This window comes from Malus sylvestris, chromosome 11, assembly GCF_916048215.2.
Source record: "Malus sylvestris chromosome 11, drMalSylv7.2, whole genome shotgun sequence".
NCBI classification, from domain to species: Eukaryota; Viridiplantae; Streptophyta; class Magnoliopsida; order Rosales; family Rosaceae; genus Malus; species Malus sylvestris.
The window spans coordinates 14,192,176-14,213,666 of record NC_062270.1 but is presented as its reverse complement, the minus strand read 5'-3'; the positions used below and the strand labels follow the sequence as shown (position 1 = coordinate 14,213,666).

The following is a 21,491-nucleotide window of genomic DNA, read 5'->3' as shown; positions in this document are numbered from 1 at the left end:
ACATAACTCACTACTCTTAAGGCTAGGAATCCCTATATATTATGGACTCAAGTCAGGAGCGTAATCTATCCGTGACACTCTTCAACCCATCAAACAATAACTTTGAATTGTGTCTTCACCGATTTAATGATGTTATTTAGTTTGACACATTTCCAAAGGGATAGAATCTGTCTACATTTCGTTAAAGGGATTTTCAAGTTCCAAGGAATTGAGCTCGAGTTGCAAGAAATGGATCACTAAAATTAGAAAGGCATGTACGAGAAATTTACAAATGAAACCTTCTAGAGAATGGTTTTGCTAATCCTCCTCACATGGCTTTGTAATGCTCATGGATTGAATTTTTATCCGTCTACGTAATTTTTTGTGATCCATTATTTTGCTAACTTCTGAGGTTCTGGTAAATTGGTAATTCAAGTGTTGGTTATGCAATGTGTTGAAAATTCTCACTTACTAGAGTTGTAGATTATTCGAGGGATATTATGTGTTGAAAATTCTCAATTATATTTCGTTGGTCTTTGTTTGAGCAGCCACCAAATGAGAACCGGCCGGTCTTTCGCTCCTCCTGTTTTAAGGTTGCATAAAAGCTCCCTTCCCACTGTGCAACACATTGGGACCCACGTTGTCCTACGTGGCATGTCTGCAACTCACTGCTTCTGCCCCGGTACTAGTGTCATCGTCATTGCTCAAGATGGTTGCTGTGTTTTCTTTAAAAAAAAAAAACCACAGTATGCCACGTAGTAAGTGAAAGTGAGAGATTAAATTTGATTCTCGTAAAAAATGAATTTGAATCACATTATTGCTAACTCATTATAATGTTAAACTCAAACACCTCTTCCTTAATGCAAATAATATTGTTCGTTAAAAAAAAAAAATATATATATATATATATATAAACTACATAATGGTACTACGCTTAAATAAAACCTAAACCTAAAATTTTAAATGCAACTTTAACGAAAAGCTTTCGGTACTGTTCATTTTAACTTCTGAGGTTCTGGCAGATCAACCCAATAATTTGTATTAGTGAGAAGAAAGATTATGGTTATGCATCAACAACCAAATACAAGCTATTACAACTAATCTACTTCATCATATGTAACTACAGAAGCCAATCCACTGACAGACACTGGGAAGATATGTAAAATGTGAATCGAGCAAGATATGTAAAAACACCGCCACCCCAAAACCGCGAAAATTTCTCACGTACGCACAATTGTATTGTACAGAAAAAAATCTAGAAACCCCGACCAACCGCCCGTGGAGAGATCCACTCAAACACTTAAGCCGCCCGCACAAATTAGCTCACACTTCAATTCTGTCAGCCCTTGCATCGGGATTTTGTTTGTCCACCTCTTCAACTTTGCGCGGGAGAGGCCACTGGGCAGGTTGTATAAATCAGATTTACGAGTGTATAATGAACAAATCCTCACACATCACAGCAGGCCGGCCAGCATAGCCCCGGGATCCGTTAATGCTGCAACCGGGCTGGTCGGTTGAGCTACTGGGGGTGCTGGCGGCACTGGTCCAGGTGCATGAGGGGCTGGAGGCATGAAAACTAATTGTTCCTTGATGAACTCCTTCAACCTGCACATCACTCGGAGGTCAGAGGATTCTATCTTCCATCTTCCAAGTCAGAAAATTTTAAGGTTAGCAATACATACTCAAGCGTTAATGTAGGGTCCCCTGAAGCAACTGTCATACGCAACTGTGTTCTGTCTGCTGGATCTGTTTCTATTCTAACCTGAGGAGAGTAAAACAAGCTAAAGAATGAGCGGCCTGTTACAATTCCAGAGCATCATTTTCAAGAAACATATTGTTATCTATAACAATAAACCGACAATTGGGGGTTCAGCTGTGCCGTAATACCACCAATTAAAGTCTGAAGTCCTGGAAACAAACATATAGCTCTTACCAAGCAAAGCATGGCCCGTGTATTTTCTGAGTAAAACGTTGTACTTGCAACAAGATTATTTGGATTTGGATCCTAAAATAGAGAATACATTAGTGACCACCTTAAATAACTGGCAGACTTGCAAGGAAAATTTAAAACATAAGAAGGGAACTTACAAGCGCTGGACAAACCATCAACCGGAAACTGTTAAGTAGATTCGCCATTTCTACAAGTGGCATTGGTTTGACACCTCTAACCTGCATTGTTTACTGGACAATATCACCACATGCCAAATACAGAAGCTAGCCAATGTATAACAATTTAACCTCGACCTGGGGTTAGCAATAAGCTGCTTGAACAACGCTAAAACTTTACTACAAACTGGTTAGCATGTTTTTATTATTCTGATACGTGTAACACTTAACAGGTTCTATCATCCTGCTTTCCAGTAGATTACACAACATCAGCATAAACCTTCCCATCAGAGTTTGATGGTAATGAAATTGTCAATCAATTTTTAGAGGGCACAACTTACACTATACAAGTATACGAATTATTCCGCAAAAGCTGAATGAAGGGGACTAATAAGCGCTCATGTCATTAGAAATTTACTTTGTCAATGACTCAACATAAATGGTTGTCGATTAGTTTTAAAACCCATAAAAGGAATTTCTTCTTCAACACAAATCACATATGGGACAAATTCTTAACACACATACCACTTCTTGAAGCTTCAGAGGTGGCCCCAATAGTGATCTCCACTGAGGAAAGAACTCTTCAGTAGACACCGGAATGGGCTGAAGAAATTTACTTAAGACAGCTGGGAGGCGAAGTTTGACATTGACCTACAAAAGGGTTACTATAAGTATCTGAAGCCACAAATATGACCTGTTTTCTGCTTCATTGGACGCTAAAAACAAAAGAATTTTAGAGTAAGTACCATATTGTTACCAAACTTGTAGGAAAAGTCAAGAACCGCTACATCCCTGCTAGGTCTGAGATTCACAACTTCAAGTGGGCATTGTACCTACACAACAAAACAAAAAGAAATAGACATACACAAAGCTAATAAATATGAGAGAGGGAGAGAGATCAACCACCAAAGCTTAATTATAAGGGTAACATTTAGTACCTGTGCCCTGGGAGGAATAGTATCCGGTACTAGTGAGAGCTCCATTTTCAAATGAGAGGGAGGCAATATTATAGCCTGAACTGACACAAGTGGTGAAGTATTTTTGTTTCCCAAGAAAAGAACAAGAAATCCTTGATGTAGCCGCCACTCGGATTTAACTCCAATCTGGAATAACATCACATGCATGTCAGTATAAGCCTAATAAGGCCTTGTTGAATTTTCATTATCTCAAAGAAAAAATGGAAACTATGACTATCACATCTATAAACAAGAAAATATGCTTATAATTTGGGGGAAAACCTGAATATTAGGATCTTCGTATAGAACACCACTATCTTTCAAGCAGAGAGCATGAAATCTTTCAGCAATATTTCCTATTGGCTGCATTTAAGAATTATAAAATTAGTTAACAAGTATTAGAAAATAAGTATAACTGACAAAAAACAAAAAAAAAACAAAAAAAAAAAAACCAAAAGCAAACACATTTATCTAATAGTTAGTGTATTAAGCTACTCAAAAAACACCATTACTTCTAAAAACAGAAAATACCAATTAACCAGGATCAAAACATCAATATCTGATTGACAGTCCAATTTACAGAGCAGAATACACTGCATTTGGAACACTTTCAGGTTCCACCTAGATCTTAGAACTTAGAAGAAATACAGCACCCAGCAATGATTGCAGACAATGTCTACAGAAAGTACCTGAACAGAATTTTGCTCCTCGCCAACAGGCACAATTGCTGAAGCATCCACTGCATTTGGATCGCTTCCTAATCCAGGGGTTACAGTCTGCTGTTGCTGACCAGCAGTAGCAGGACGGCCTTCAATAGCCAGGGGACCCAAGAGATCACCAAGGAGATCTGCTGAAGGTGGCTGAGGATCAACTTTACTCAAAGTACCATTTTCCTGAGACAACCCTTGGTCAGTTGAATTGTGATCCTGTGACATTACCCAAACATAAATCAATGTTCAATCAAAATAAGATATAATATTTGTATGTGAAACTACAACATGCATACCCTAAATACACAGAATGAAAGAAAAGATCAGAATCGTTATTGAAAAGAAAAAACAATACTAACCGCGTTACTGCTCATGCTGGGCATCTTGACAAGACCGAGCTGGTTGACAGGCGGGGTCCCGTTAGCAGGGCGTTGATCGGTCACAACCAAAGCACTTGATGTTTGCTGCTGGGCCCGCAACTTGATAGCACTTTGTTCTGCTGTATCAACCTCTGTATCTTCAGCCTTCTTGATCAATGCAGACTACATATTAAACAAAAATATATATATTAGAGTTTGTTTCAATAATTTCCAAGAAATTGATAGTGTTGTGAACTGACTGATCCTCTGAAGGAAAGTGCAAAACAAATGTACCTGCCGCTCAGGAAATTTAGGCATTTCAGCCAAAATATCCACCAGATCTGCACCTCTCCTACTTAAGGCAAGGTATTCAGCAGCTCTTTGTTGTATCTCAACATCAATGCAACTCTCATATCTGAAAGGAAAAAATTGTGAGCTAAAGAAAAAAATAAAAATTAATAACAGAAGAGAACCAATTCATGAAAGTAAAGACCCAAAAGACAACCCCACTTGTTGAATATTGCATAAGTAAACTATGCCATAAAGAAAAACACAGAATTTGATTAACAGAAAAGAACCAATTCATGAAAGTAGAAGTACAGAGGACAATCTCACTTGTTGAATATTGACCAGATCTGATTCTGTAGTTCCTGGTCTGGAGGCTGAGTGTGCATAAAGATCTTAGCATATGTTGAAAGAAGAATAGGTATAGTAGATGTCCTGCAAATGCATCATACAATGTGTAAGATATATACGGAAATGCTAACAGGATTTAGCAAGAATAAGAAACAGAGCTAAGTTTAAGTTCCCTTACGTTACAGCAGGAAGCTTCTCATGTATGACGGTAAATAATTCCTTCGGACTGCACCCAGGCCGTCTGGCCAAAAGGTGGCCAAATTCTCCAATGATATATGCACTGACCTGTTGTATGTGTATTCATTCCAAACAAATCAAGAGAGTTATTTTATTAGATGGTTAAGTTTGGTCAAAAAATATGCAAGAGAAAGAATGAACGCTAAAGATTGAGGCAAGTTGAAATTGAAACAATACTCTTGAATATCATACGTGTAAAGATATATTCTGCCCCAAGACTTTAGAATTCACAACCTAGAACCCAAAACCATAGGACTCTTTTTGGAACATAATGAGAATCTCCATTAAGAGTGATCTTACAATTCTCGAGCACCTTATCTTTCTATTATTTTTGTATAAGACATCTAACTTTATTTATTACAGAAAAATAAGTAAAAAAGGTACAACATCTTTGGGATAAGTAGTGACCTTACTCGATACCTATTGGAAGTAAGACATATGACATCATGCCAATGAAATCTCTAAAGAAACTCCTAGCAAAGCCAATTCTAACCTCCTTACGTTATGTAAGCTAATAAACAATCATACTCTACATATGGATCATGGGCTCTCATGGAATCATCTAATGGCAACAGAAATCAATCCCTATAGAAATCTCTGTCCCTGTATCTCTCTCTCTCTCTCTCTCTCTCTCTCTCTCTCTCTCTCTCTATAATGTATGCCAGAAAATATTCTTTTCCTATACTCTGGATTTGGGCCATCGATCATGTTGATTTTTGCCAGAATGTCAAATGTGTAGTCCAGATTCACATTTTGTCAACACAAGCCTTACAAGTGAACATGCTACATAATCCAGCATACAATAATCTCTTTCAGATTATATTAAAGCTTGTATGGAAAATCAAATCATAGTCTATACGCACCTTAACCATAGTCTCATGTATAGCAGGTTTGTCAAGATACTCCCTAGCTTTTGCTGCTGCATAAGGCTGATCAAATGCATAACATGTCAGTAATAGTTACTAAAATGAACGTATCCATCAATTAAATTGCACCAAAGCACTCTAACCTGTAAGTCTTCGTTATTTGTAACAAATTGCACAACACGAAACCATATATCGTCACTAACAAAATCTCCAGCCTTGTCAATTAATTGAAGAATCACATCTACATACCTGTACAATATCATTATGCAAAAAATTGATTAAGGTTTACTTCCCATAATACATTACTTCAAGAGTCCACAAATAACAAAAGAGAAGCCCAGAATGATCCAGAAGAATAGAAGTAACTAAATAACATAATTCCACACACTTAATTCCCTCACAGACAAAACCACTCAATCAAAAAATTTATGGAAACTAACTTTTCAAACATATGCATGTGCGCGTGCGAGTGAGCATGTGTAAATAAACTCAATAAAGCCTTACCCTAACTAATCCGAGTAGCTAAGTAGAATACAGAGTAGGACAGAAATAAAGAAGCTAAGTAAATTGATCTGTTTTCACTATTCAGTCACTCACATCTTTGGTAAATTCTGTACTAGACCTTGATGAAAATAGTAAATGTAGTTTCAGAGTAAAATGTCACATAATGAGCTGAAGATATGTCAAACCAAAAACGGAAATAGAAAATACAGGCAGGACAAAAACGAGACTAAACATTTTCAAAAGGTCATGAAAAATCACCTCTTTTATAACGGCAACCTACATATATCATATATCCTTATAAGCAAAACATGTGTTTAATATAAAACAAGTCACCATACACGTTATGAACCTCACGCTTCTCTGTCACTTCGTCTAGTATTCCCTACGTATCTAACTATCCATTCATTTTCTCTTTGTTTTTCACTGTTAGTTGTCTACCAGGTTCTACATCACATTGGCTATTTTAGTAATTTTATCCCCCACTACAGTTGCTTAACAACTCAGAATCATAGGCCTGTTTTCAGATTTCTTCAAGCACGTATTTGTCCAATATCATATTCCTTTCACGGGAGCACCATGTTTTTCAAAAGAATTGGAATAAAATAAGATCGACTCTTACCAAGAAAGATCAGGGGCAAACTTTTCTGCAAGAATGGCAGCCTTAAGAGACAATTCTTCACGCATGGCAAAATCTGCTGTGCTAAGATACTGAATGCAGATGAAATTCAGAGAAAATAAATGTGTGCTAATACAAACAAGAGACAATCTACCAAAATCCTATAAAACCAACTAGAACACACCCAGCATTTAATGTACCTGCAATAATTCTTCGACTATATCCTTTGCATTTGAAACATCACACATACCATAAAGCAAGTCAAGAGCACGCCTACGTATACTGAGCATATAATTCAATGTCAGTAAGCAAAAATGGTTTAAGATATAGAAAAAGGAAGCACTAAAATAAGAGCAAGTACAATAAGAAAAAAAAACAAATGCTGTTTTTTATAGACAAACAACTTGCAGATATCTGACATGTTCAGCAAGTAGCCAAATAGTCAACAGTTGTAACCTGATATCTGGATCCTTCAATGAGGTGATGATCTGAGCCTGATGTCTCTTGATGATATCTTGCACATCAGTAACCATTAACATGCGGGTCATATTTTCCTACACAAGCAATGTGACTTTAAATCATACACATATCCAGCAGTAACATGTTTACTCTTTCTAAGCTATAGTCACAGTTTCCTTTGTTTTCTTCAGTCAAGGATTGCATTAAAATGAATGAAAAAATATGTTATTTATCAATTGATAACTTTGTTTAACAAAGATTATGAAACCATAAGTGTTTTCCCTACTTACCAAACCAAGATATCGGATATTTGGTTCACGGACAGCAATAAATTTTCCAAGAAGGGCAACACACTGAGACATCATCTCCTTTTCAGCATCAAGATGCATGACCTAAAATTGGGCAATGATAACGCAAAGTACATAAGAATCACTTGCCTTTAAAAATAATAGATGAGAAACTTTTGTGTGTATGTGCTCTGGAGAAAAGAAAACAGAGTTCCAGAGAAAGCTAGCAAAGAAAATTTTGCAAACTTATTTAATTACAAGAGTCACAATCTTGGATGACTGCACAAACCCAAATTTATAAACATTTAAAAAATATTGATTAACCTTCAAAGAAGTGGGCAGGAGGAATAATCCAGAGGATACCACTTTCACTTAAACAACCTAGTCACTTTTATAAAATTATAAGGGAAACTGTTCATATGATTCCACGCATGTCTGCAAAATGTATATGCTTTATATATGTACGGCTGTACACAGAGAGACCATATTTTGTTGCATTCACTCACGGCATAAAAGACGTGATTTTAGAGGAAATCAATGCCAAAGCAACCAGAAGAACTACAGGAATTACTAAGGTTTAAAAAACGGTCAGCCAAATAGGTGTACTACTACTTATATGCATGTACAACTTCTACACACATAAATTAAAAGGAAACTCTCAATAAATGGTGCCTAAATACCGAAATCATACATAACAAGTACTGCAGAAAGCTTACTAAAGCGAGGGCTTCAAAGAGAACAGCATGTGATGCATTGTTCTTATTAACATTTTTCACAACATCAGTACCCATCAAAATCCGCTGTAAGACCTGAAATCACCAGTACAACGTTTTATAGATGCAAAAAATATACCACCACAACTGATAATAAGTTCTTGACAGAAAATGAACCTCAAATAATGATCTTCTGGTATTTGGATCTTCGACGGTTGGAAAATACTGAAGAGCCCTCATTGTCTTGACCTGTCCTAACAAAAAAATTTATAAGTCTAACACAAACTCGTTTACATGCACCAAATGCTACAAACTACAGAATGCATTACATTCCAGCTCACCATTTCACCCCTGCACTGCCTAAGCCAAGCCTTATGGGCTGTAGTAACCATCCAGCAAAGCTAAATGATAAAGACTCAGCCTTACTAAGTCATCCAGGCATGGCAAGAAAATGAAGATATTACCAAGGCTCTAAGTACTGGCCAATGCCACTTAAAGATAACTCAACCTCGTCGGAGTTTTGAACCCCAGAAAAAACCTTTGTGTAGAAAACTACATTTAAATCCAAAGAGGAAAAAATGGTGCCACATCTGCCAAATTTTTCTTTGATTAGAATGCTCTAGAAGCTTAAGCTAATAAAGTTATAAGGCTGGTTGAGTTACAATCTAAGTAGCAAGGGTGCTGGGTATATGGTACTCTGACCCATGCAAGAATAAAATGACAATGTCCACTTTAATTGGTGGAAGCTTAAAGAACACGTGGAGGAGATGGCACAGAAAATAGACCAAGACATAACTGCAATTGTTTTAATAAAATAGATTTGACAGGATGAATCTTTTTCATAGGGAAAAAGGATAGGTGGCTGATTTTATTTGATATCTGGTATATGCAAAGAAGGCTGACAAATAAAACAAAACAGAAATGTATATATTACGAACCTGAAGCCAGGGAGATGGGATCCCATAGTAGGTGTACTCTTGTGGAATATCCTGGTTCCTAGCTAGTCGTTCTAATATTTTAACGCATTTTGGAAGACAACTCCAGTAAGCATCATAGTGGTTTGATACAAGGGCAACAAGAAGGCTCATAGACGATGTTAAAACACCAAGATCACGTTCATCTAAAAGTTGTGCCATCCGGTCAGCCCTAAAATAATTAGGAAAAGAGAGAACCCATCAAATAGGCACAGAAGGCAATAGTATTGGGAATAAATCCTGCAGTGAAGAAAATCATATATTCACATACCAGCCATCGACATTGACAACATCAGGATTTTTTCTATACAAGCGCAATAGACATAGTGCAGCTTTTTTTCTCACAAGTGGTCTGTAGCTGCTAGAAATCTGAATAAAAAAACACTTCGTCAACAGAATCATTTTCTATTAATTTCAACCAAATATAAAAAATCCATTGCCCCTTACAAGTAACTTTTGAACATCAGGTGCTAATGACTCCGCAAATTCTCGCCCACCAATATTCCCAACCTACAGAGTAGAATACACATGAAATATTGACTGGTACATTAGGGACACAAGAATAATAAGACAAACAAAATACAGCATGGAAGCAACAGGTTCAGAAAAAAAAAAAAACTTATCCAAATAAATATTCAAGATATCCCAGGTATTTCAAACCACAATATTACTCAACAACACTTATTTAATATTGACATAACATAAAATCATATAATTATGGAAGACAAACAGAAGATAAGATCATATCTCATCATTATAACTTACAATTTCAAAACAAAGTTAAATACTATGTTTCGAACACCTAACAGAATTTCTATGGCCATACCATAGTCAACGCCAAACATTGGAAAGTCTCATTCCGACCAATGATGTCATTGCGCACAGTATTTATCGCTAATCTCAGAAAATCATGGTTCTCATTGAGCAAGCATGCTGTTACAATGTACCCAACCTGCAATTAATGTTCGCACAATTGAAAGTCAATTAGAGTGTGAGATGAACTTTTTTTTTTTATAAAGATAAAGCAATATAATAGAATTATATGTTTAGCTTACTATCATTGAAAATAATCACATGAGAAGAAAATTGTGCATTTTTTTTTAAGTTCTATTTATAAAAAATGTATGCAAAAGAACCATAAAAAAAATGTATTCTTATTTCTTATAAGTATAAAACTGGATGTAGGAGTTCAGGTCAGCTGGTGAACTTTGAGCAGTGTGGTGTTCACAAAGTTAACCCAAAATTCATACCACCTCCAATTCATATACCAGATCTACTTGGTATCTGAGTGACAAATGGTGACCCTGAGACGTTGTCAATCACTATTTCCATTGGTTGATATACAAGAAGAAAACGAAGAGGATGTGTTTACTTCCTAGACTTGCAAGCTATATTTCCATACATGCAAGGAAAGTAGAAAAGTAGTGCTAGTCATTTTCTGGTTGATATGAAAAGAATGTATCACCTGCTTTTCTGGATACTTAGGCGCAGATATTAGAGAAACTGCTTCCATGTGCCCAAAATCCACATCGTAGCCCAGCATATAAATGTAAAGCATTTTCCAGACATATTTCTTCTTTTCATAAGGTGTTAAACCCTGTTGATAGAATTAAAGAGAATTTTCATTAACCAGTCACCTTTTTTGTAGCTAAATAGCATTAGCAAGCAATAAAAAATGACATACCGTATTGAGTAATAAAGTGTAAGAAAATTTTCATAAGGAAATAGACCTCTACCAATTAAGAAAAAGGAAAAGGAAAGATTGTGTAAGATACTAAGTTACAGTATTGAACCAAAGAGAAGACACTATAGGATTTATGTTGCGAGATAACTAATGTCAAAATCATTAATGAGAGAGACAGAGAAGGCAAAAGAGAACAATGTATTTGCTATTTTTTTATTAGAATAATATTGAATTAAAATATAAAAAGGTACAAATCAGAGCACAAGATAGTTAATGTCAAATTTCATGATCATTGACGAGAGAAAAATAGTTTGGCACAATTTTATGAGAAACAAGAGTAAATAAAATGAAAAAAGTACAATGCAGAGGACAAGATATCCACTATATACAGATCCGAAAATCCAACAAACTTGTACAAAAAATATTTAAAAACAGCACTAATCTACCTAAATAACAGCAACTGTCTGAGCCAGAGAAAATCTCATAAGAAAAAAACTCCCCAAAACTCTGAAGAAACCAAAGCACATAACAGTACCAAAAAAGCAAACTTAATCTTCAGCTCCTCTTCCCCAAAAGTATCAAACATCCTCCTATGTCCTCCAACCAAATTACCCAAAACAATCATCGCACAACATCTTCCTTAACCCTCACCTCTTCTTCCTCCCACCAAAAACTCATGCCATTCACAAAATAAGGTGTACAGGGAGCTAGAACAGCATCACCAGTAATAGCTAACAGAAATCGTCAACAAGGCAATACAAAATACTTGTGACCAAACACATAATAATAACTTTTGATTGAGACCATGGAGAAAGCACCAGAAGATGGAAAAATGTTTCAAATTTTCATGAGCTCAAAAATGACTCAATATAAGTACACATATTTGCTGGCCAAACCTAAAATCCACAGGTGATAAATAACGTATAACGTGAGTGTGCAGAAAAGATGTGTACAAATATGTTTCAAATTTTCACGAACTGAATCTTAAATTCAGCATAAGAGCTAGGTATACGTTATTGAATGGATGAATTTCAATCCAACTTGAAATTTTCAAAATGGATGCTGTGTGACCTTAAAACTGCAAACAATAGAATTAAAATGAGGGAACACTGACACGTTTTAGGTGAAGGAATGCCACCAAACATCAAGACTATCCCCATGTGTTCTCCAATCTCCCTAGGCACAGACTAGAGTTCACTTCCGATCTTATTCCCTCTCCTAACAAGAACTCAGTTCAATATTTCAAAAACTATCAGATAGCAATACATAACTAGGTGAACATTAACTAAAAATTCATCAGGTTTAATGATATTCATCTAAAAGCAAAGCAAGTGACGGCGAACGCCTCTGGGTATTTCATGCGTATCATTTGAAGCCCATCAACATGCAGTACAAAATTTAAATTTGTAAATAAGCTTGAAAGTCATTTCTATTGCCCCTCCAGCATAACCAGTCCACAGCAAAGCCATTTCTAAACAAGCTTGAAAGTCAAAAAGAGAAAGGCTGATGCCACCAAATTCGATAATCATAAACACTATGTAACCTTTATTTTGGAATTCGAAATCAACCTCAAGCTCACTTCACCATTTCCATTCCACAAACCCAAAATTGCAAAATTTGAGTTTCCTACCCAAAATTGCAAAATTTAAGCTTTCCTTTCATTCCTCAGACTTTCCCAGCAGCCAAACAAACACCCAGAAAAAACCCAAATCCCTAATTCAAGCAATGAACCAAGTCCACCACGGCCTGGATCAAAAACCTCACTCATCCCCCAATCCCCAAACTTTAACAAGAACGAATTCGCAAAGCAACAACACATTCGAAAAGCGAAAACCCTAAACCTAATGACAAACCTTTTCGTTTTTGAAGCGTGTACGGACATTCCCAAGCTCCTTATCGACCCGGAGCCTCTCCTGCTCTTTGTTCGGGCAATTCCGAACGTCGCTGATGAAAACAGAGAGGCCTCGCATGCCTGACAACGCCATGGCCGCTCAGATCCAGCCCTAGCGATCCGCGCACAGAGAGAGAGAGCCACCACTCCTGAGCTCCCCCAAACCCCACCGAGATTCTTCTGGGTCCTGAGTTGGATCTAAGGGGCAGCAGAAATTGAACACTGTTGGGGAAGATCAGCAGCTCCTCCAATTGCAAAATCGGAAAAATGGGTTTGATCTGAAATGCATACGCTGGTTTTTCTAGAGAGAGAAGGAAGGTGGACTGAGAGGAAATTTCAGAAAAGCCGTGGGTGAGTGCTGGAGGGAGACGACTTTTATTCAGTGTTGCCCGATTGAAATCATTTCAATTTCCACCTAATACTTCCATCTTCTTTCTTCATTTTTCCTTTTTTTAATTTCTCAGACAGACAGGCATATTATTTATGCAATTACTTGACTAATTTATTCAAATTTTTCTTTTATTTTTTTATTTTTTTAATTTTAAAAGAAGAACAACTTGTAGCAAGCCATGGTTATCTACCATTTTTAAATCTGAAGGAGTTATGGAGAATTTCACTCTGTCCGTTGACACAATCAAGCATACGAAACCTCCCATATTTTTTTGTTTATTAGGGAGCCGTGGTTCGTGCTCTTATCACTGGGTCATTTGCTGTTGTTTTTCTTTTATTTAGTAGAGCGATATTGCTAGTGAGTTAAATAAATAATTAATTATTAAAGACAAGAAGAGTGGAGGGAGATCGAAACACCAACAAAGTACCAAGAGGATGATTATTTTTCGCTAATGCGTATTTGCATCCAAATTATTCTTTAATTATTTCATCCAAATTCATGTTTTTGTTCCATGAAACATTAATATTATCAAATTTTGAAATGTGGGTCTATTTTTAGTTGTGTTTTTACTCTTGCTAAATGCCCAATTATTTATGTGATTGGTTCTAGGGGCCACGCAATTGCAAAGTTCAATTTTTATGGGTAATATATATTTATTTCAAATCTGACATGAATGGGATGGGTTTGTCAATTTTGGATTTAAGAAAAGGATTTATGATCTACCAGCAGCATTGCTGGAGATTTAACTGCACTGATACTTAGTACAACGGTATAATGATATTTCTATTCATTTCTGAGTAAAGAGATTTGATTCTTGTTAAAGACAAATTTGAACCATATTATTGATAAGAGATTTATCACATTCCCTTAATATAGATAATATCATTTATCAAATAAAAAATAAAAAAATTATATTTTAAAAAAAAGCACTAACTAACAGTCTTACAGATAAGTCTTTTCATCCATCAATTTTCTTAAATTAATTTTCTGTTTTCTCTGCTGGTATTGCTTAAAATGCTGACCTGGTTTTTAATTTGAGGTTTTTGCTCATTTACTCTTTAAATTTGTAGATTATTACAATTATTTTCCTAAATTTTTAATTTAGCCAATTATCCCCTAAACTTATATAAATAGTTCATTTCTTCCTCAATTTCAGATATTCAAAATTTTCATCTATTATTTCATTCATGTTTAACACAACCACTTAAAATGGTAAATTTTGCCCCTCACTAAAACCCACCACCGAGGTCTGATAGCAACAACACATCTAAAGTACAACAAAGTGACGTTCAAGTGTTGTCCACATGACGAATAAAAATTGGATGAAATGTTGAGTAATCTAACATGGAAGTAATTGGCTATTTATAAATATCAAGGGTTAACTGGTTGAAATAAAAGTTCACAATAAAATTGACAGCGACTAACATTTTCAAGAAGTAAATTGGCTAAAAATTGATTAAGTGAGACTCATCTAAAAATGTTATATAAATTAGAACTAAGCACATAAACGGTCATCACAATTAGGTTAAGTGAGACTCTACTTTAGTTCTTATCGGACAATATAAAATGATCATTCTTTTAGTCCTACTCAATACTAAACGCCTGACAATTTAGTCAGTACTATTCGATGTACAAATTAATCTATCTGATTGAAGTAGTCAGTATAGTCCGACATACTAAACAAGGCATCCAAAAAAAGGGGAAATATATCGATGACTTGTAATAGAACTTATGCTTGAACTTATGCTTTAACGAAAAGCACCCGGTACTGTTCACTTTAACGAAAAACCACATTTTTACACTAAAAAGTCAATCATGGTACTATTCACTTTACCCTTTATTTTGTCCTTATCATTAAAACTCAAAGTTTTCAAGCCCTTTTCGTTAGTTTTCCTATATTAGTATCGTATAGAGTTGACAAATGAGGTGCGTTCAATAAAAATTTAAAAACTCATATAATATTTTCAAAGGAATCCGTTTGTATATTCCTGATGATACTATGAGCGCTTTAGGGCACCTGCAAGATATGTTTTCAGATAACGCTATACAATTACAACCTGTCTTTGCCCAATGGATACAAAACACCCTTGGTGCAACAACATGCACTAGTATCATTTGAAGAATGTTAATAAATTCCAAAATCCATATCGTCGCATCGTAGTGACTACTGTCTTTTTTATTGGTACTATAGAGGAAAGCACATGTGCGAGCGGCTGTGGATGAAGTGGAAGCGAGAATGTTGGCTTGAGTAACGCAAACAATGGTGAGAATCCAATGCTCCAAAAACCGAAGTGTCCCTCCACAAGGTTCGGCCACGGAGGAAGGACGTGGAAGACAAAGAAATTGTTCGAGTAACTTTTTATCTAATAATAACATGCTTGATTAAGTAAAAATCTTTTACAAGAAGGTTGACTAAAGATTTCTCGTAAAAACACCAGCCCAGCTCCATTTATAATTAGAATATTTTCAATCTTTTTTTATTCCATGTTAAGCCTAAAAATTAAGACTGTACCATAACAAAGTTACAAATTCTTACAACATTAGGATCTCTATCAATCTAACCGTCAGTTTAATTTTATTTTTTGACTTAGCACTGTTGGATAGCAAATATAAACTTTTGTCAATGAGGGTGCCGTGTAAAATATGGTGGTTAACTAATTGTTCGATTGGTCTAAATCACCCGGGTTTTTTTTTTCTTAATAAAAGTACGATATTTATTTATTAGAAAAGAAATGTACAATAAGAGGATAATGGTACATATATGGACCTCGATAAAAGTCTTACCCATGCCCGACAAAACCGTTACATAAATCTCAATCACCCGTTTTCTTAATATATAAAAAAACGTTGTTAGGCGGGGTCTGATGCAAACTCGTCAAAGGGTGTATTAATGGCAGTGGAGAAAAGGCAGTGGTAGCTCGGTTGTCAATCACTCGTTGCAACATAAATACCAAAGCAAAATCGTACCATTGTCAAATGAAATTGCAACCTTCAGTTGTCTTCACGTGCATCAACGGTTAAAAATCGTTCTCTCCCGGAGTTGATGATTACTATTATTCAGTTAAGATGGTAAAAGATCATGTGGTAGACTAGAGGCATGCCATTGCTAGCACGATAAATTCTTATATAACGGCAGCCCTCCCACAGTTTGTGTACGCAAACGTGAGTCCCACTTTCTATGGGAGGGCAGCCGTATATAAGAGTTTCTTTGTTACTGCTAACGTTACCAATATCAATCATGTACATACCAAATGTTTCAATTTCACCATTAAACCACTGAAATTTCCCGGAAATTTTTTTTATCTAGGTCTAACCCCTATCGAATTGATCTAGCAGACAAAATCTGAGTCAAAATGTAAAAGAACGTATCGTCCGTTTGACATCTGAAAACTGAGAAGCTACATCTGTTGGTAATTGGTGTGCATTGCTGCTACTGCACTCCGCTTAATTTAGCCCAATCTACGAACTGCATACCACCGTAGATATTGTTGGCGAATCGTACGCCTATAGTGAATGCCATCGCAACAGGCGGGACACGTTTTGCCAACGGTGATGCTTCAACCAGCCCTTCCAGACCGTTTACGATCTGATAACGAGTGTTGGACGAGACAGCAAGAAATACACCTGATTTAACAGAGCAAAACAGTTAGTGTAACTGAGGTTGGCAGGTTGCACATGCAAATAAGGTCGTACCCAGTGCACAAGGCTCCCGCTTTACGCAGGGTCTGGGAGAGGTGAATGTCGGCTAGCCTTACCCCCATTTATGGAGAGGCTGCTCCCAAGTCTCGAACCCGAGACCTACCGCTCATGGGCGAAGGCACTTGCCATCACACCAAGTGTGACCTCTTGCACATGCAAATATGTACACAAATAATCAAAGTGACTAGTAAATTAGTGTCATATGAATAAAGCGAGAATAACTTGCAGTGACGACTGCATTAATATTAACTTTTGGTTTTAGGACAAGAATATGCTTCCGCTCCATCGAAGATCTCGGAAACAACTGATACAAATGTAGTAATATACTGTTCCCTTCTTTTCAAGTGCAAAAACAAAAGCTGTGTCAAGTACCATTTGACATTATTCCTATATCATAAGATACCATTTGGCACAGATTTATCAGATCAGAACAGGGAATTAATTTTATACAGCGACCATTTGTCGAAATATAGTTTATGCCTATCTTTTAGTTATTTATTCCATGACTTCACAACTAAGACCGACAGAAACTTGCTTAACCAATATACAGCAGTAGATAGTTCAATGACAAGTCTGGACTTGTAAAAAAAGATGAGGAGAAGAATTTAAATCTGAACAAGAGAGCAGGACCTACCCCAAAGAGCAGCACTTTTCACGAGAGGAGGCACGGGTATGTCCCCTTCTGACTTGTTTACGCTCCTGATGACACACAAGAATAAGAGAGTGAATACTGTCATTAAAAAGGAGAATTTGTTTTCATTTTGGTTTGGTTCGGTGAAAGTTTTGGGCGATCTTTGTATTTATACCATTCAAAACACCTAATTCAGGTTGTCAGTACCAATTTACCAATTTCACTGTTGTGGACAACAATAAATTAACTTAACAATGGAAGGATCTTTATGTTCCAAATACAATGTCTTTTCCCCCGACAGCTTGGGCAGGCACAATGATCAGCGTAATAAGTATGAAATGTTAGGGCCAGTTTGATGTGATCCATTATCGTAACTATATAAGTATCAAAAGTTAAGGCCAGGTTGATAACCATTTCATTTTTTGTTAGAAACAGAGGAGATAATGCATGAGAGAAAGGAGAGATGTAGAAGGGTGGAGGAAGGATGGTGGGAGAGAAGTGGAAGATATGCATATAGAATGGTAAATGAAAACTAAAAGCTGGAAACAATTTCGAGTTGTTCACTTTCAAGTTTCATTTCATACTCTCCTTCATTACTCCCTCCTCTGTCCCTCTACCCTTCTTCATGCCTCTTTTTCCTCATACGCATTCCCCTCTACCTCTCACACACACAAAAATGAAAGCTAAAGCCTAAAAACGAAAGGGTTAACAACAGGCCCTTAAAAACACATTTAATAGCAGATATCCAAGCAGATATCCAAGCAAGAGTGACTGACATCTGACAGAAAAACAGACATAACATGAAAATTATATTTAGATAAAAGCACACCTTTTGGCATTCATGATCATATTTGCAATTCCTTGTCCAATAAGACCACATACAAAGCCAACTGATCCGTACAACACACCCTGGACCAACATGTTTCAATCAATTAAAAAGAACCAGAACCCAGATTTTGGTCTAGACAATTAAGAATGGTACATGAAACTGGTACAGAAGCCTAATTTGAAGAGAGAATCATTAAGCAAGAACTACATTAAAATAACTAAAGAGTGAAAAACTCCACCCTGCCTCTTCTTTGATGGAACATTTGTCTTCAATATTTACAGTCCAGAAGTCAACCAATTACTTATTTGTTACTAAAAGAAAAAGTTAAACATTGCTAATCAGATGTATTACCTTATAGAAGTATGTGGCTGTTCTCTGCTGGACTGTGAATTTACATCCCGGCCTTTCAGCTTCAAAGACGCTGCATAAGAGGAATATATTCAGTGAAAAATTTAATGAAGACCATGCAATGCTTCACAAAAGAAGAATTCTAGGAGGACTCATCGATTTGAATTCAACCTCAAGACAAAAGAGAATACAATTATGAGGTCCCAAAAAGGTCCCAAAAGATAACCCTAAGTTACACTCCCACATTTGTAAAAGAAATTTAATTTATGTCACCATCTCAGTCATTGTGTTTTCATCATTTTCTGTAGCTCAACATGGGGCTCACAAATTATTGGGAGCCAACCAAAACAGTAAATGAGGAAGAATGAAAGGAAACAGCTTTTCCAAATGGGTAGGCTCACTAAGACCTCCTCCTTCGTGTTAAACCATTCACAAGACTCACACCAAACCCTTTCATATTGAACTTAAGTATCCCAAAGCAGACAAATTCAGTATTAAAATCACACCGGATCCTCAATGTAGCAAGCAGTGAGGGAACAGCCTAACAGTTCATTTTTGGCTTTGCAATGCCCACAATACAATGACCTCAAAACAAGATAAACTATAATTTCATTGGAGCCAAAAGTAGATATCATAATAACCTATCAAACAAGAGAACATAACTAACCAAAAAATGAATCATAGAAACAACCTTTACGATGATCAACCTAAATGGATAGCATACTGCAATTAATGAAAAAACTTAAACAACAACAACAACAAAGCCTTTTCCCACTAAGTGGGGTCGGCTATATGAATCCTAGAACGCCATTGCGCTCGGTAGCGCAATTTCGTTCAGGATTCATTATCATAAGGATTCGCAGTAAAAATTTAATAAAAAAAGTTCAAAATATAAAAATAAAAAATACAGATAACGTGTAAAGATGAATACAGGCAGAAATAATGAAACAGGCATGATGTTAAAGATTAATAGTTTCTAGCTGTCTAATAAGATCAGAATGATGAGGAATTATGTTTTTGACAAAAAAAAAAAAGATGAGGAATTATGTTTCCAACGAATTCCACACAAAGTTTTTCGTGCCCTGAGTTGAGTAACATATAGCATCACCATTTTAATGATCCCAATGAAACAAATTAAAAATAGAAACAGAGGCAACTGGTAAGATGGACTACATTCAAGGTAATAAACAATACAAGATTGGTACTTGTTGAGGTCTTACCGCGTTCAATTCAACATCAGATAAACATACAGCAGAATACTAGCATCCTAAAATGCTGTGTTGCAAGGCTAACCTGCTAGGAAGAGAGGCACAAGCCTGTTGCACGCTTCCTAATAAACCTCGTGACACTGATGGCTTTCCAATCCGAGCATAGGGTGCCAACATGCCAACCAAAGCAATGTCAACCACTATTCCAACCAAAAGATCAGCAGCATACAACTCAAACTCCGCCCAGAAATCCTTTCCCCTTTTCTGAACTTCTGCAAATGTTGCACAACAAGAATCTATGACTATCTGCATTACAAAGGTGGAGAATGAAAGATCTCTTTAGTAGTTAACAAGATCAGAGATTGTAAACCGGTCCGGTTTCAATGCAAGGTATACATGTAATGTAACTCATAGGATTATCACCAATGCCATCAATCACTCAAAAAAAATATTAAAACCGAAGCGAAAAAAATGACAAAAGCAAACCTCTGTCCCAACTTTGAAAAGAAAGGAAGGATCAGCCAGCATCCGGTTACGTAGCATTGAGCAGTACTTGATCAAAAAACCCAGTGGCCAAACTGACCCCTGAATTTCAATCACAACCCCAATAAGAATCGTAGCGAAAACCATAATTTGAAGGTTTTTCAACAGAAATGACGATAAGATTAAGGAAAAATTCAAACCTGCAAATCCAAGTAGCGGAGAAGGAACACCTCCCGAAGCCCAGTAGTCTTAGCAGCCTCAACCATGTCCAAAGGAAGCTTCACTCCCCGCGCTTCGCTCTCCTTCATCACCTCATCAAACTTCAGCAATGGCCCAAACTCCACTCCCTCTCCGCCCTCCTCTTTACCCCCGCCGTCTCCTTCTCCTCTTCCTCCGCCACCAAATGAATCGCCGCCATCATCACCGTCATTTCCTCCGCCGGAGCCGTCGATTTTCGGCTCAGAAACCATCGCTTTCGCCTCCGTGAAATCACCATTTTTTTCCGCGATAGAAATGGTCTCTGATCCCGCGCAATTGAGATGGAAACGGCGGTTGCGAGACGGCGAATGGTGTAAAGCCACCAGCTTTAACGAGTTTGCGAGTTCGGAATGGGGTTTAGGATTTTGGAGACATTGCAGAGGAGCTCTGGCCTCGGAGGCGGAGCTGGAAACGACGGCGTTTGGCAGGTGCGCATGCGATGGTGGCGGCGAACAAACTGACATTGTGTGTAAACTGGCACGAACGGAAGTCAGAGGCTCAAACAGTTCCTAAACAATTGACTGAGGGGATTGTAATCACCTGCGGTCCAGTCAGAGGAAAACTTCCAGATGGCAATAGGTGATTGGTTGCAGTACAATTTCGATAACTGACTGAGAGACTTGAACTCTCGCGGGGATTTATCGCCTGAGGTTTGGTCCGTACGAAA

General features: G+C 36.9%; 2 protein-coding genes and 1 long non-coding RNA gene across 3 annotated transcripts in view; 1 reads left to right on the top strand and 2 right to left on the bottom strand.

The window, feature by feature from the left end:
• LOC126590938 (uncharacterized) overlaps positions 1-21,491 on the top strand; it is a 94,234-nt gene that overhangs the window by 25,009 nt on the left and 47,734 nt on the right. The window lies entirely within an intron of this gene.
• Positions 993-13,384, bottom strand: LOC126590932 (AP-2 complex subunit alpha-1-like). Its single transcript, XM_050256449.1, has 27 exons — positions 12,940-13,384; positions 10,868-10,999; positions 10,229-10,354; positions 9,850-9,912; positions 9,674-9,771; positions 9,367-9,574; positions 8,606-8,677; positions 8,432-8,524; positions 7,719-7,820; positions 7,426-7,523; positions 7,170-7,251; positions 6,973-7,061; positions 5,993-6,098; positions 5,847-5,912; positions 4,925-5,031; positions 4,726-4,830; positions 4,405-4,525; positions 4,111-4,293; positions 3,731-3,967; positions 3,324-3,404; positions 3,024-3,188; positions 2,832-2,918; positions 2,611-2,736; positions 2,068-2,148; positions 1,913-1,984; positions 1,662-1,741; positions 993-1,584 (listed from the first exon to the last, which is right to left on the bottom strand). Exons 1-27 carry the CDS (start codon positions 13,069-13,071, stop codon positions 1,434-1,436), a joined length of 3,063 nt encoding a protein of 1,020 aa, XP_050112406.1. The 5' UTR covers positions 13,072-13,384; the 3' UTR covers positions 993-1,433.
• Positions 16,472-21,328, bottom strand: LOC126590934 (protein RETICULATA-RELATED 1, chloroplastic-like). The gene is made up of 7 exons (XM_050256454.1): positions 20,767-21,328; positions 20,570-20,668; positions 20,169-20,389; positions 18,879-18,948; positions 18,528-18,607; positions 17,702-17,766; positions 16,472-16,992 (listed from the first exon to the last, which is right to left on the bottom strand). The coding sequence occupies exons 1-7, from the start codon at positions 21,286-21,288 to the stop codon at positions 16,799-16,801; spliced, it is 1,251 nt and encodes a 416-aa protein (XP_050112411.1). The 5' UTR covers positions 21,289-21,328; the 3' UTR covers positions 16,472-16,798.

Excerpts from the sequence above, each read along its gene's own strand:
- LOC126590932 (XM_050256449.1), bottom strand. The coding sequence starts at position 13,071 with ATGGCGTTGTCAGGCATGCGAGGCCTCTCTGTTTTCATCAGCGACGTT. Across the intron at positions 7,252-7,425 it reads TTGAAGGATCCAGATATCAG|TATACGTAGGCGTGCTCTTG; the intron begins GTTACAACTGTT and ends TTATATGCTCAG. Across the intron at positions 2,737-2,831 it reads ACAAGTTTGGTAACAATATG|GTCAATGTCAAACTTCGCCT; the intron begins GTACTTACTCTA and ends ACCCTTTTGTAG.
- LOC126590934 (XM_050256454.1), bottom strand. The coding sequence starts at position 21,288 with ATGTCAGTTTGTTCGCCGCCACCATCGCATGCGCACCTGCCAAACGCC. Across the intron at positions 18,608-18,878 it reads CAGCCACATACTTCTATAAG|GGTGTGTTGTACGGATCAGT; the intron begins GTAATACATCTG and ends ATGTTGGTCCAG. Across the intron at positions 16,993-17,701 it reads GAAAAGTGCTGCTCTTTGGG|GTGTATTTCTTGCTGTCTCG; the intron begins GTAGGTCCTGCT and ends CTGTTAAATCAG.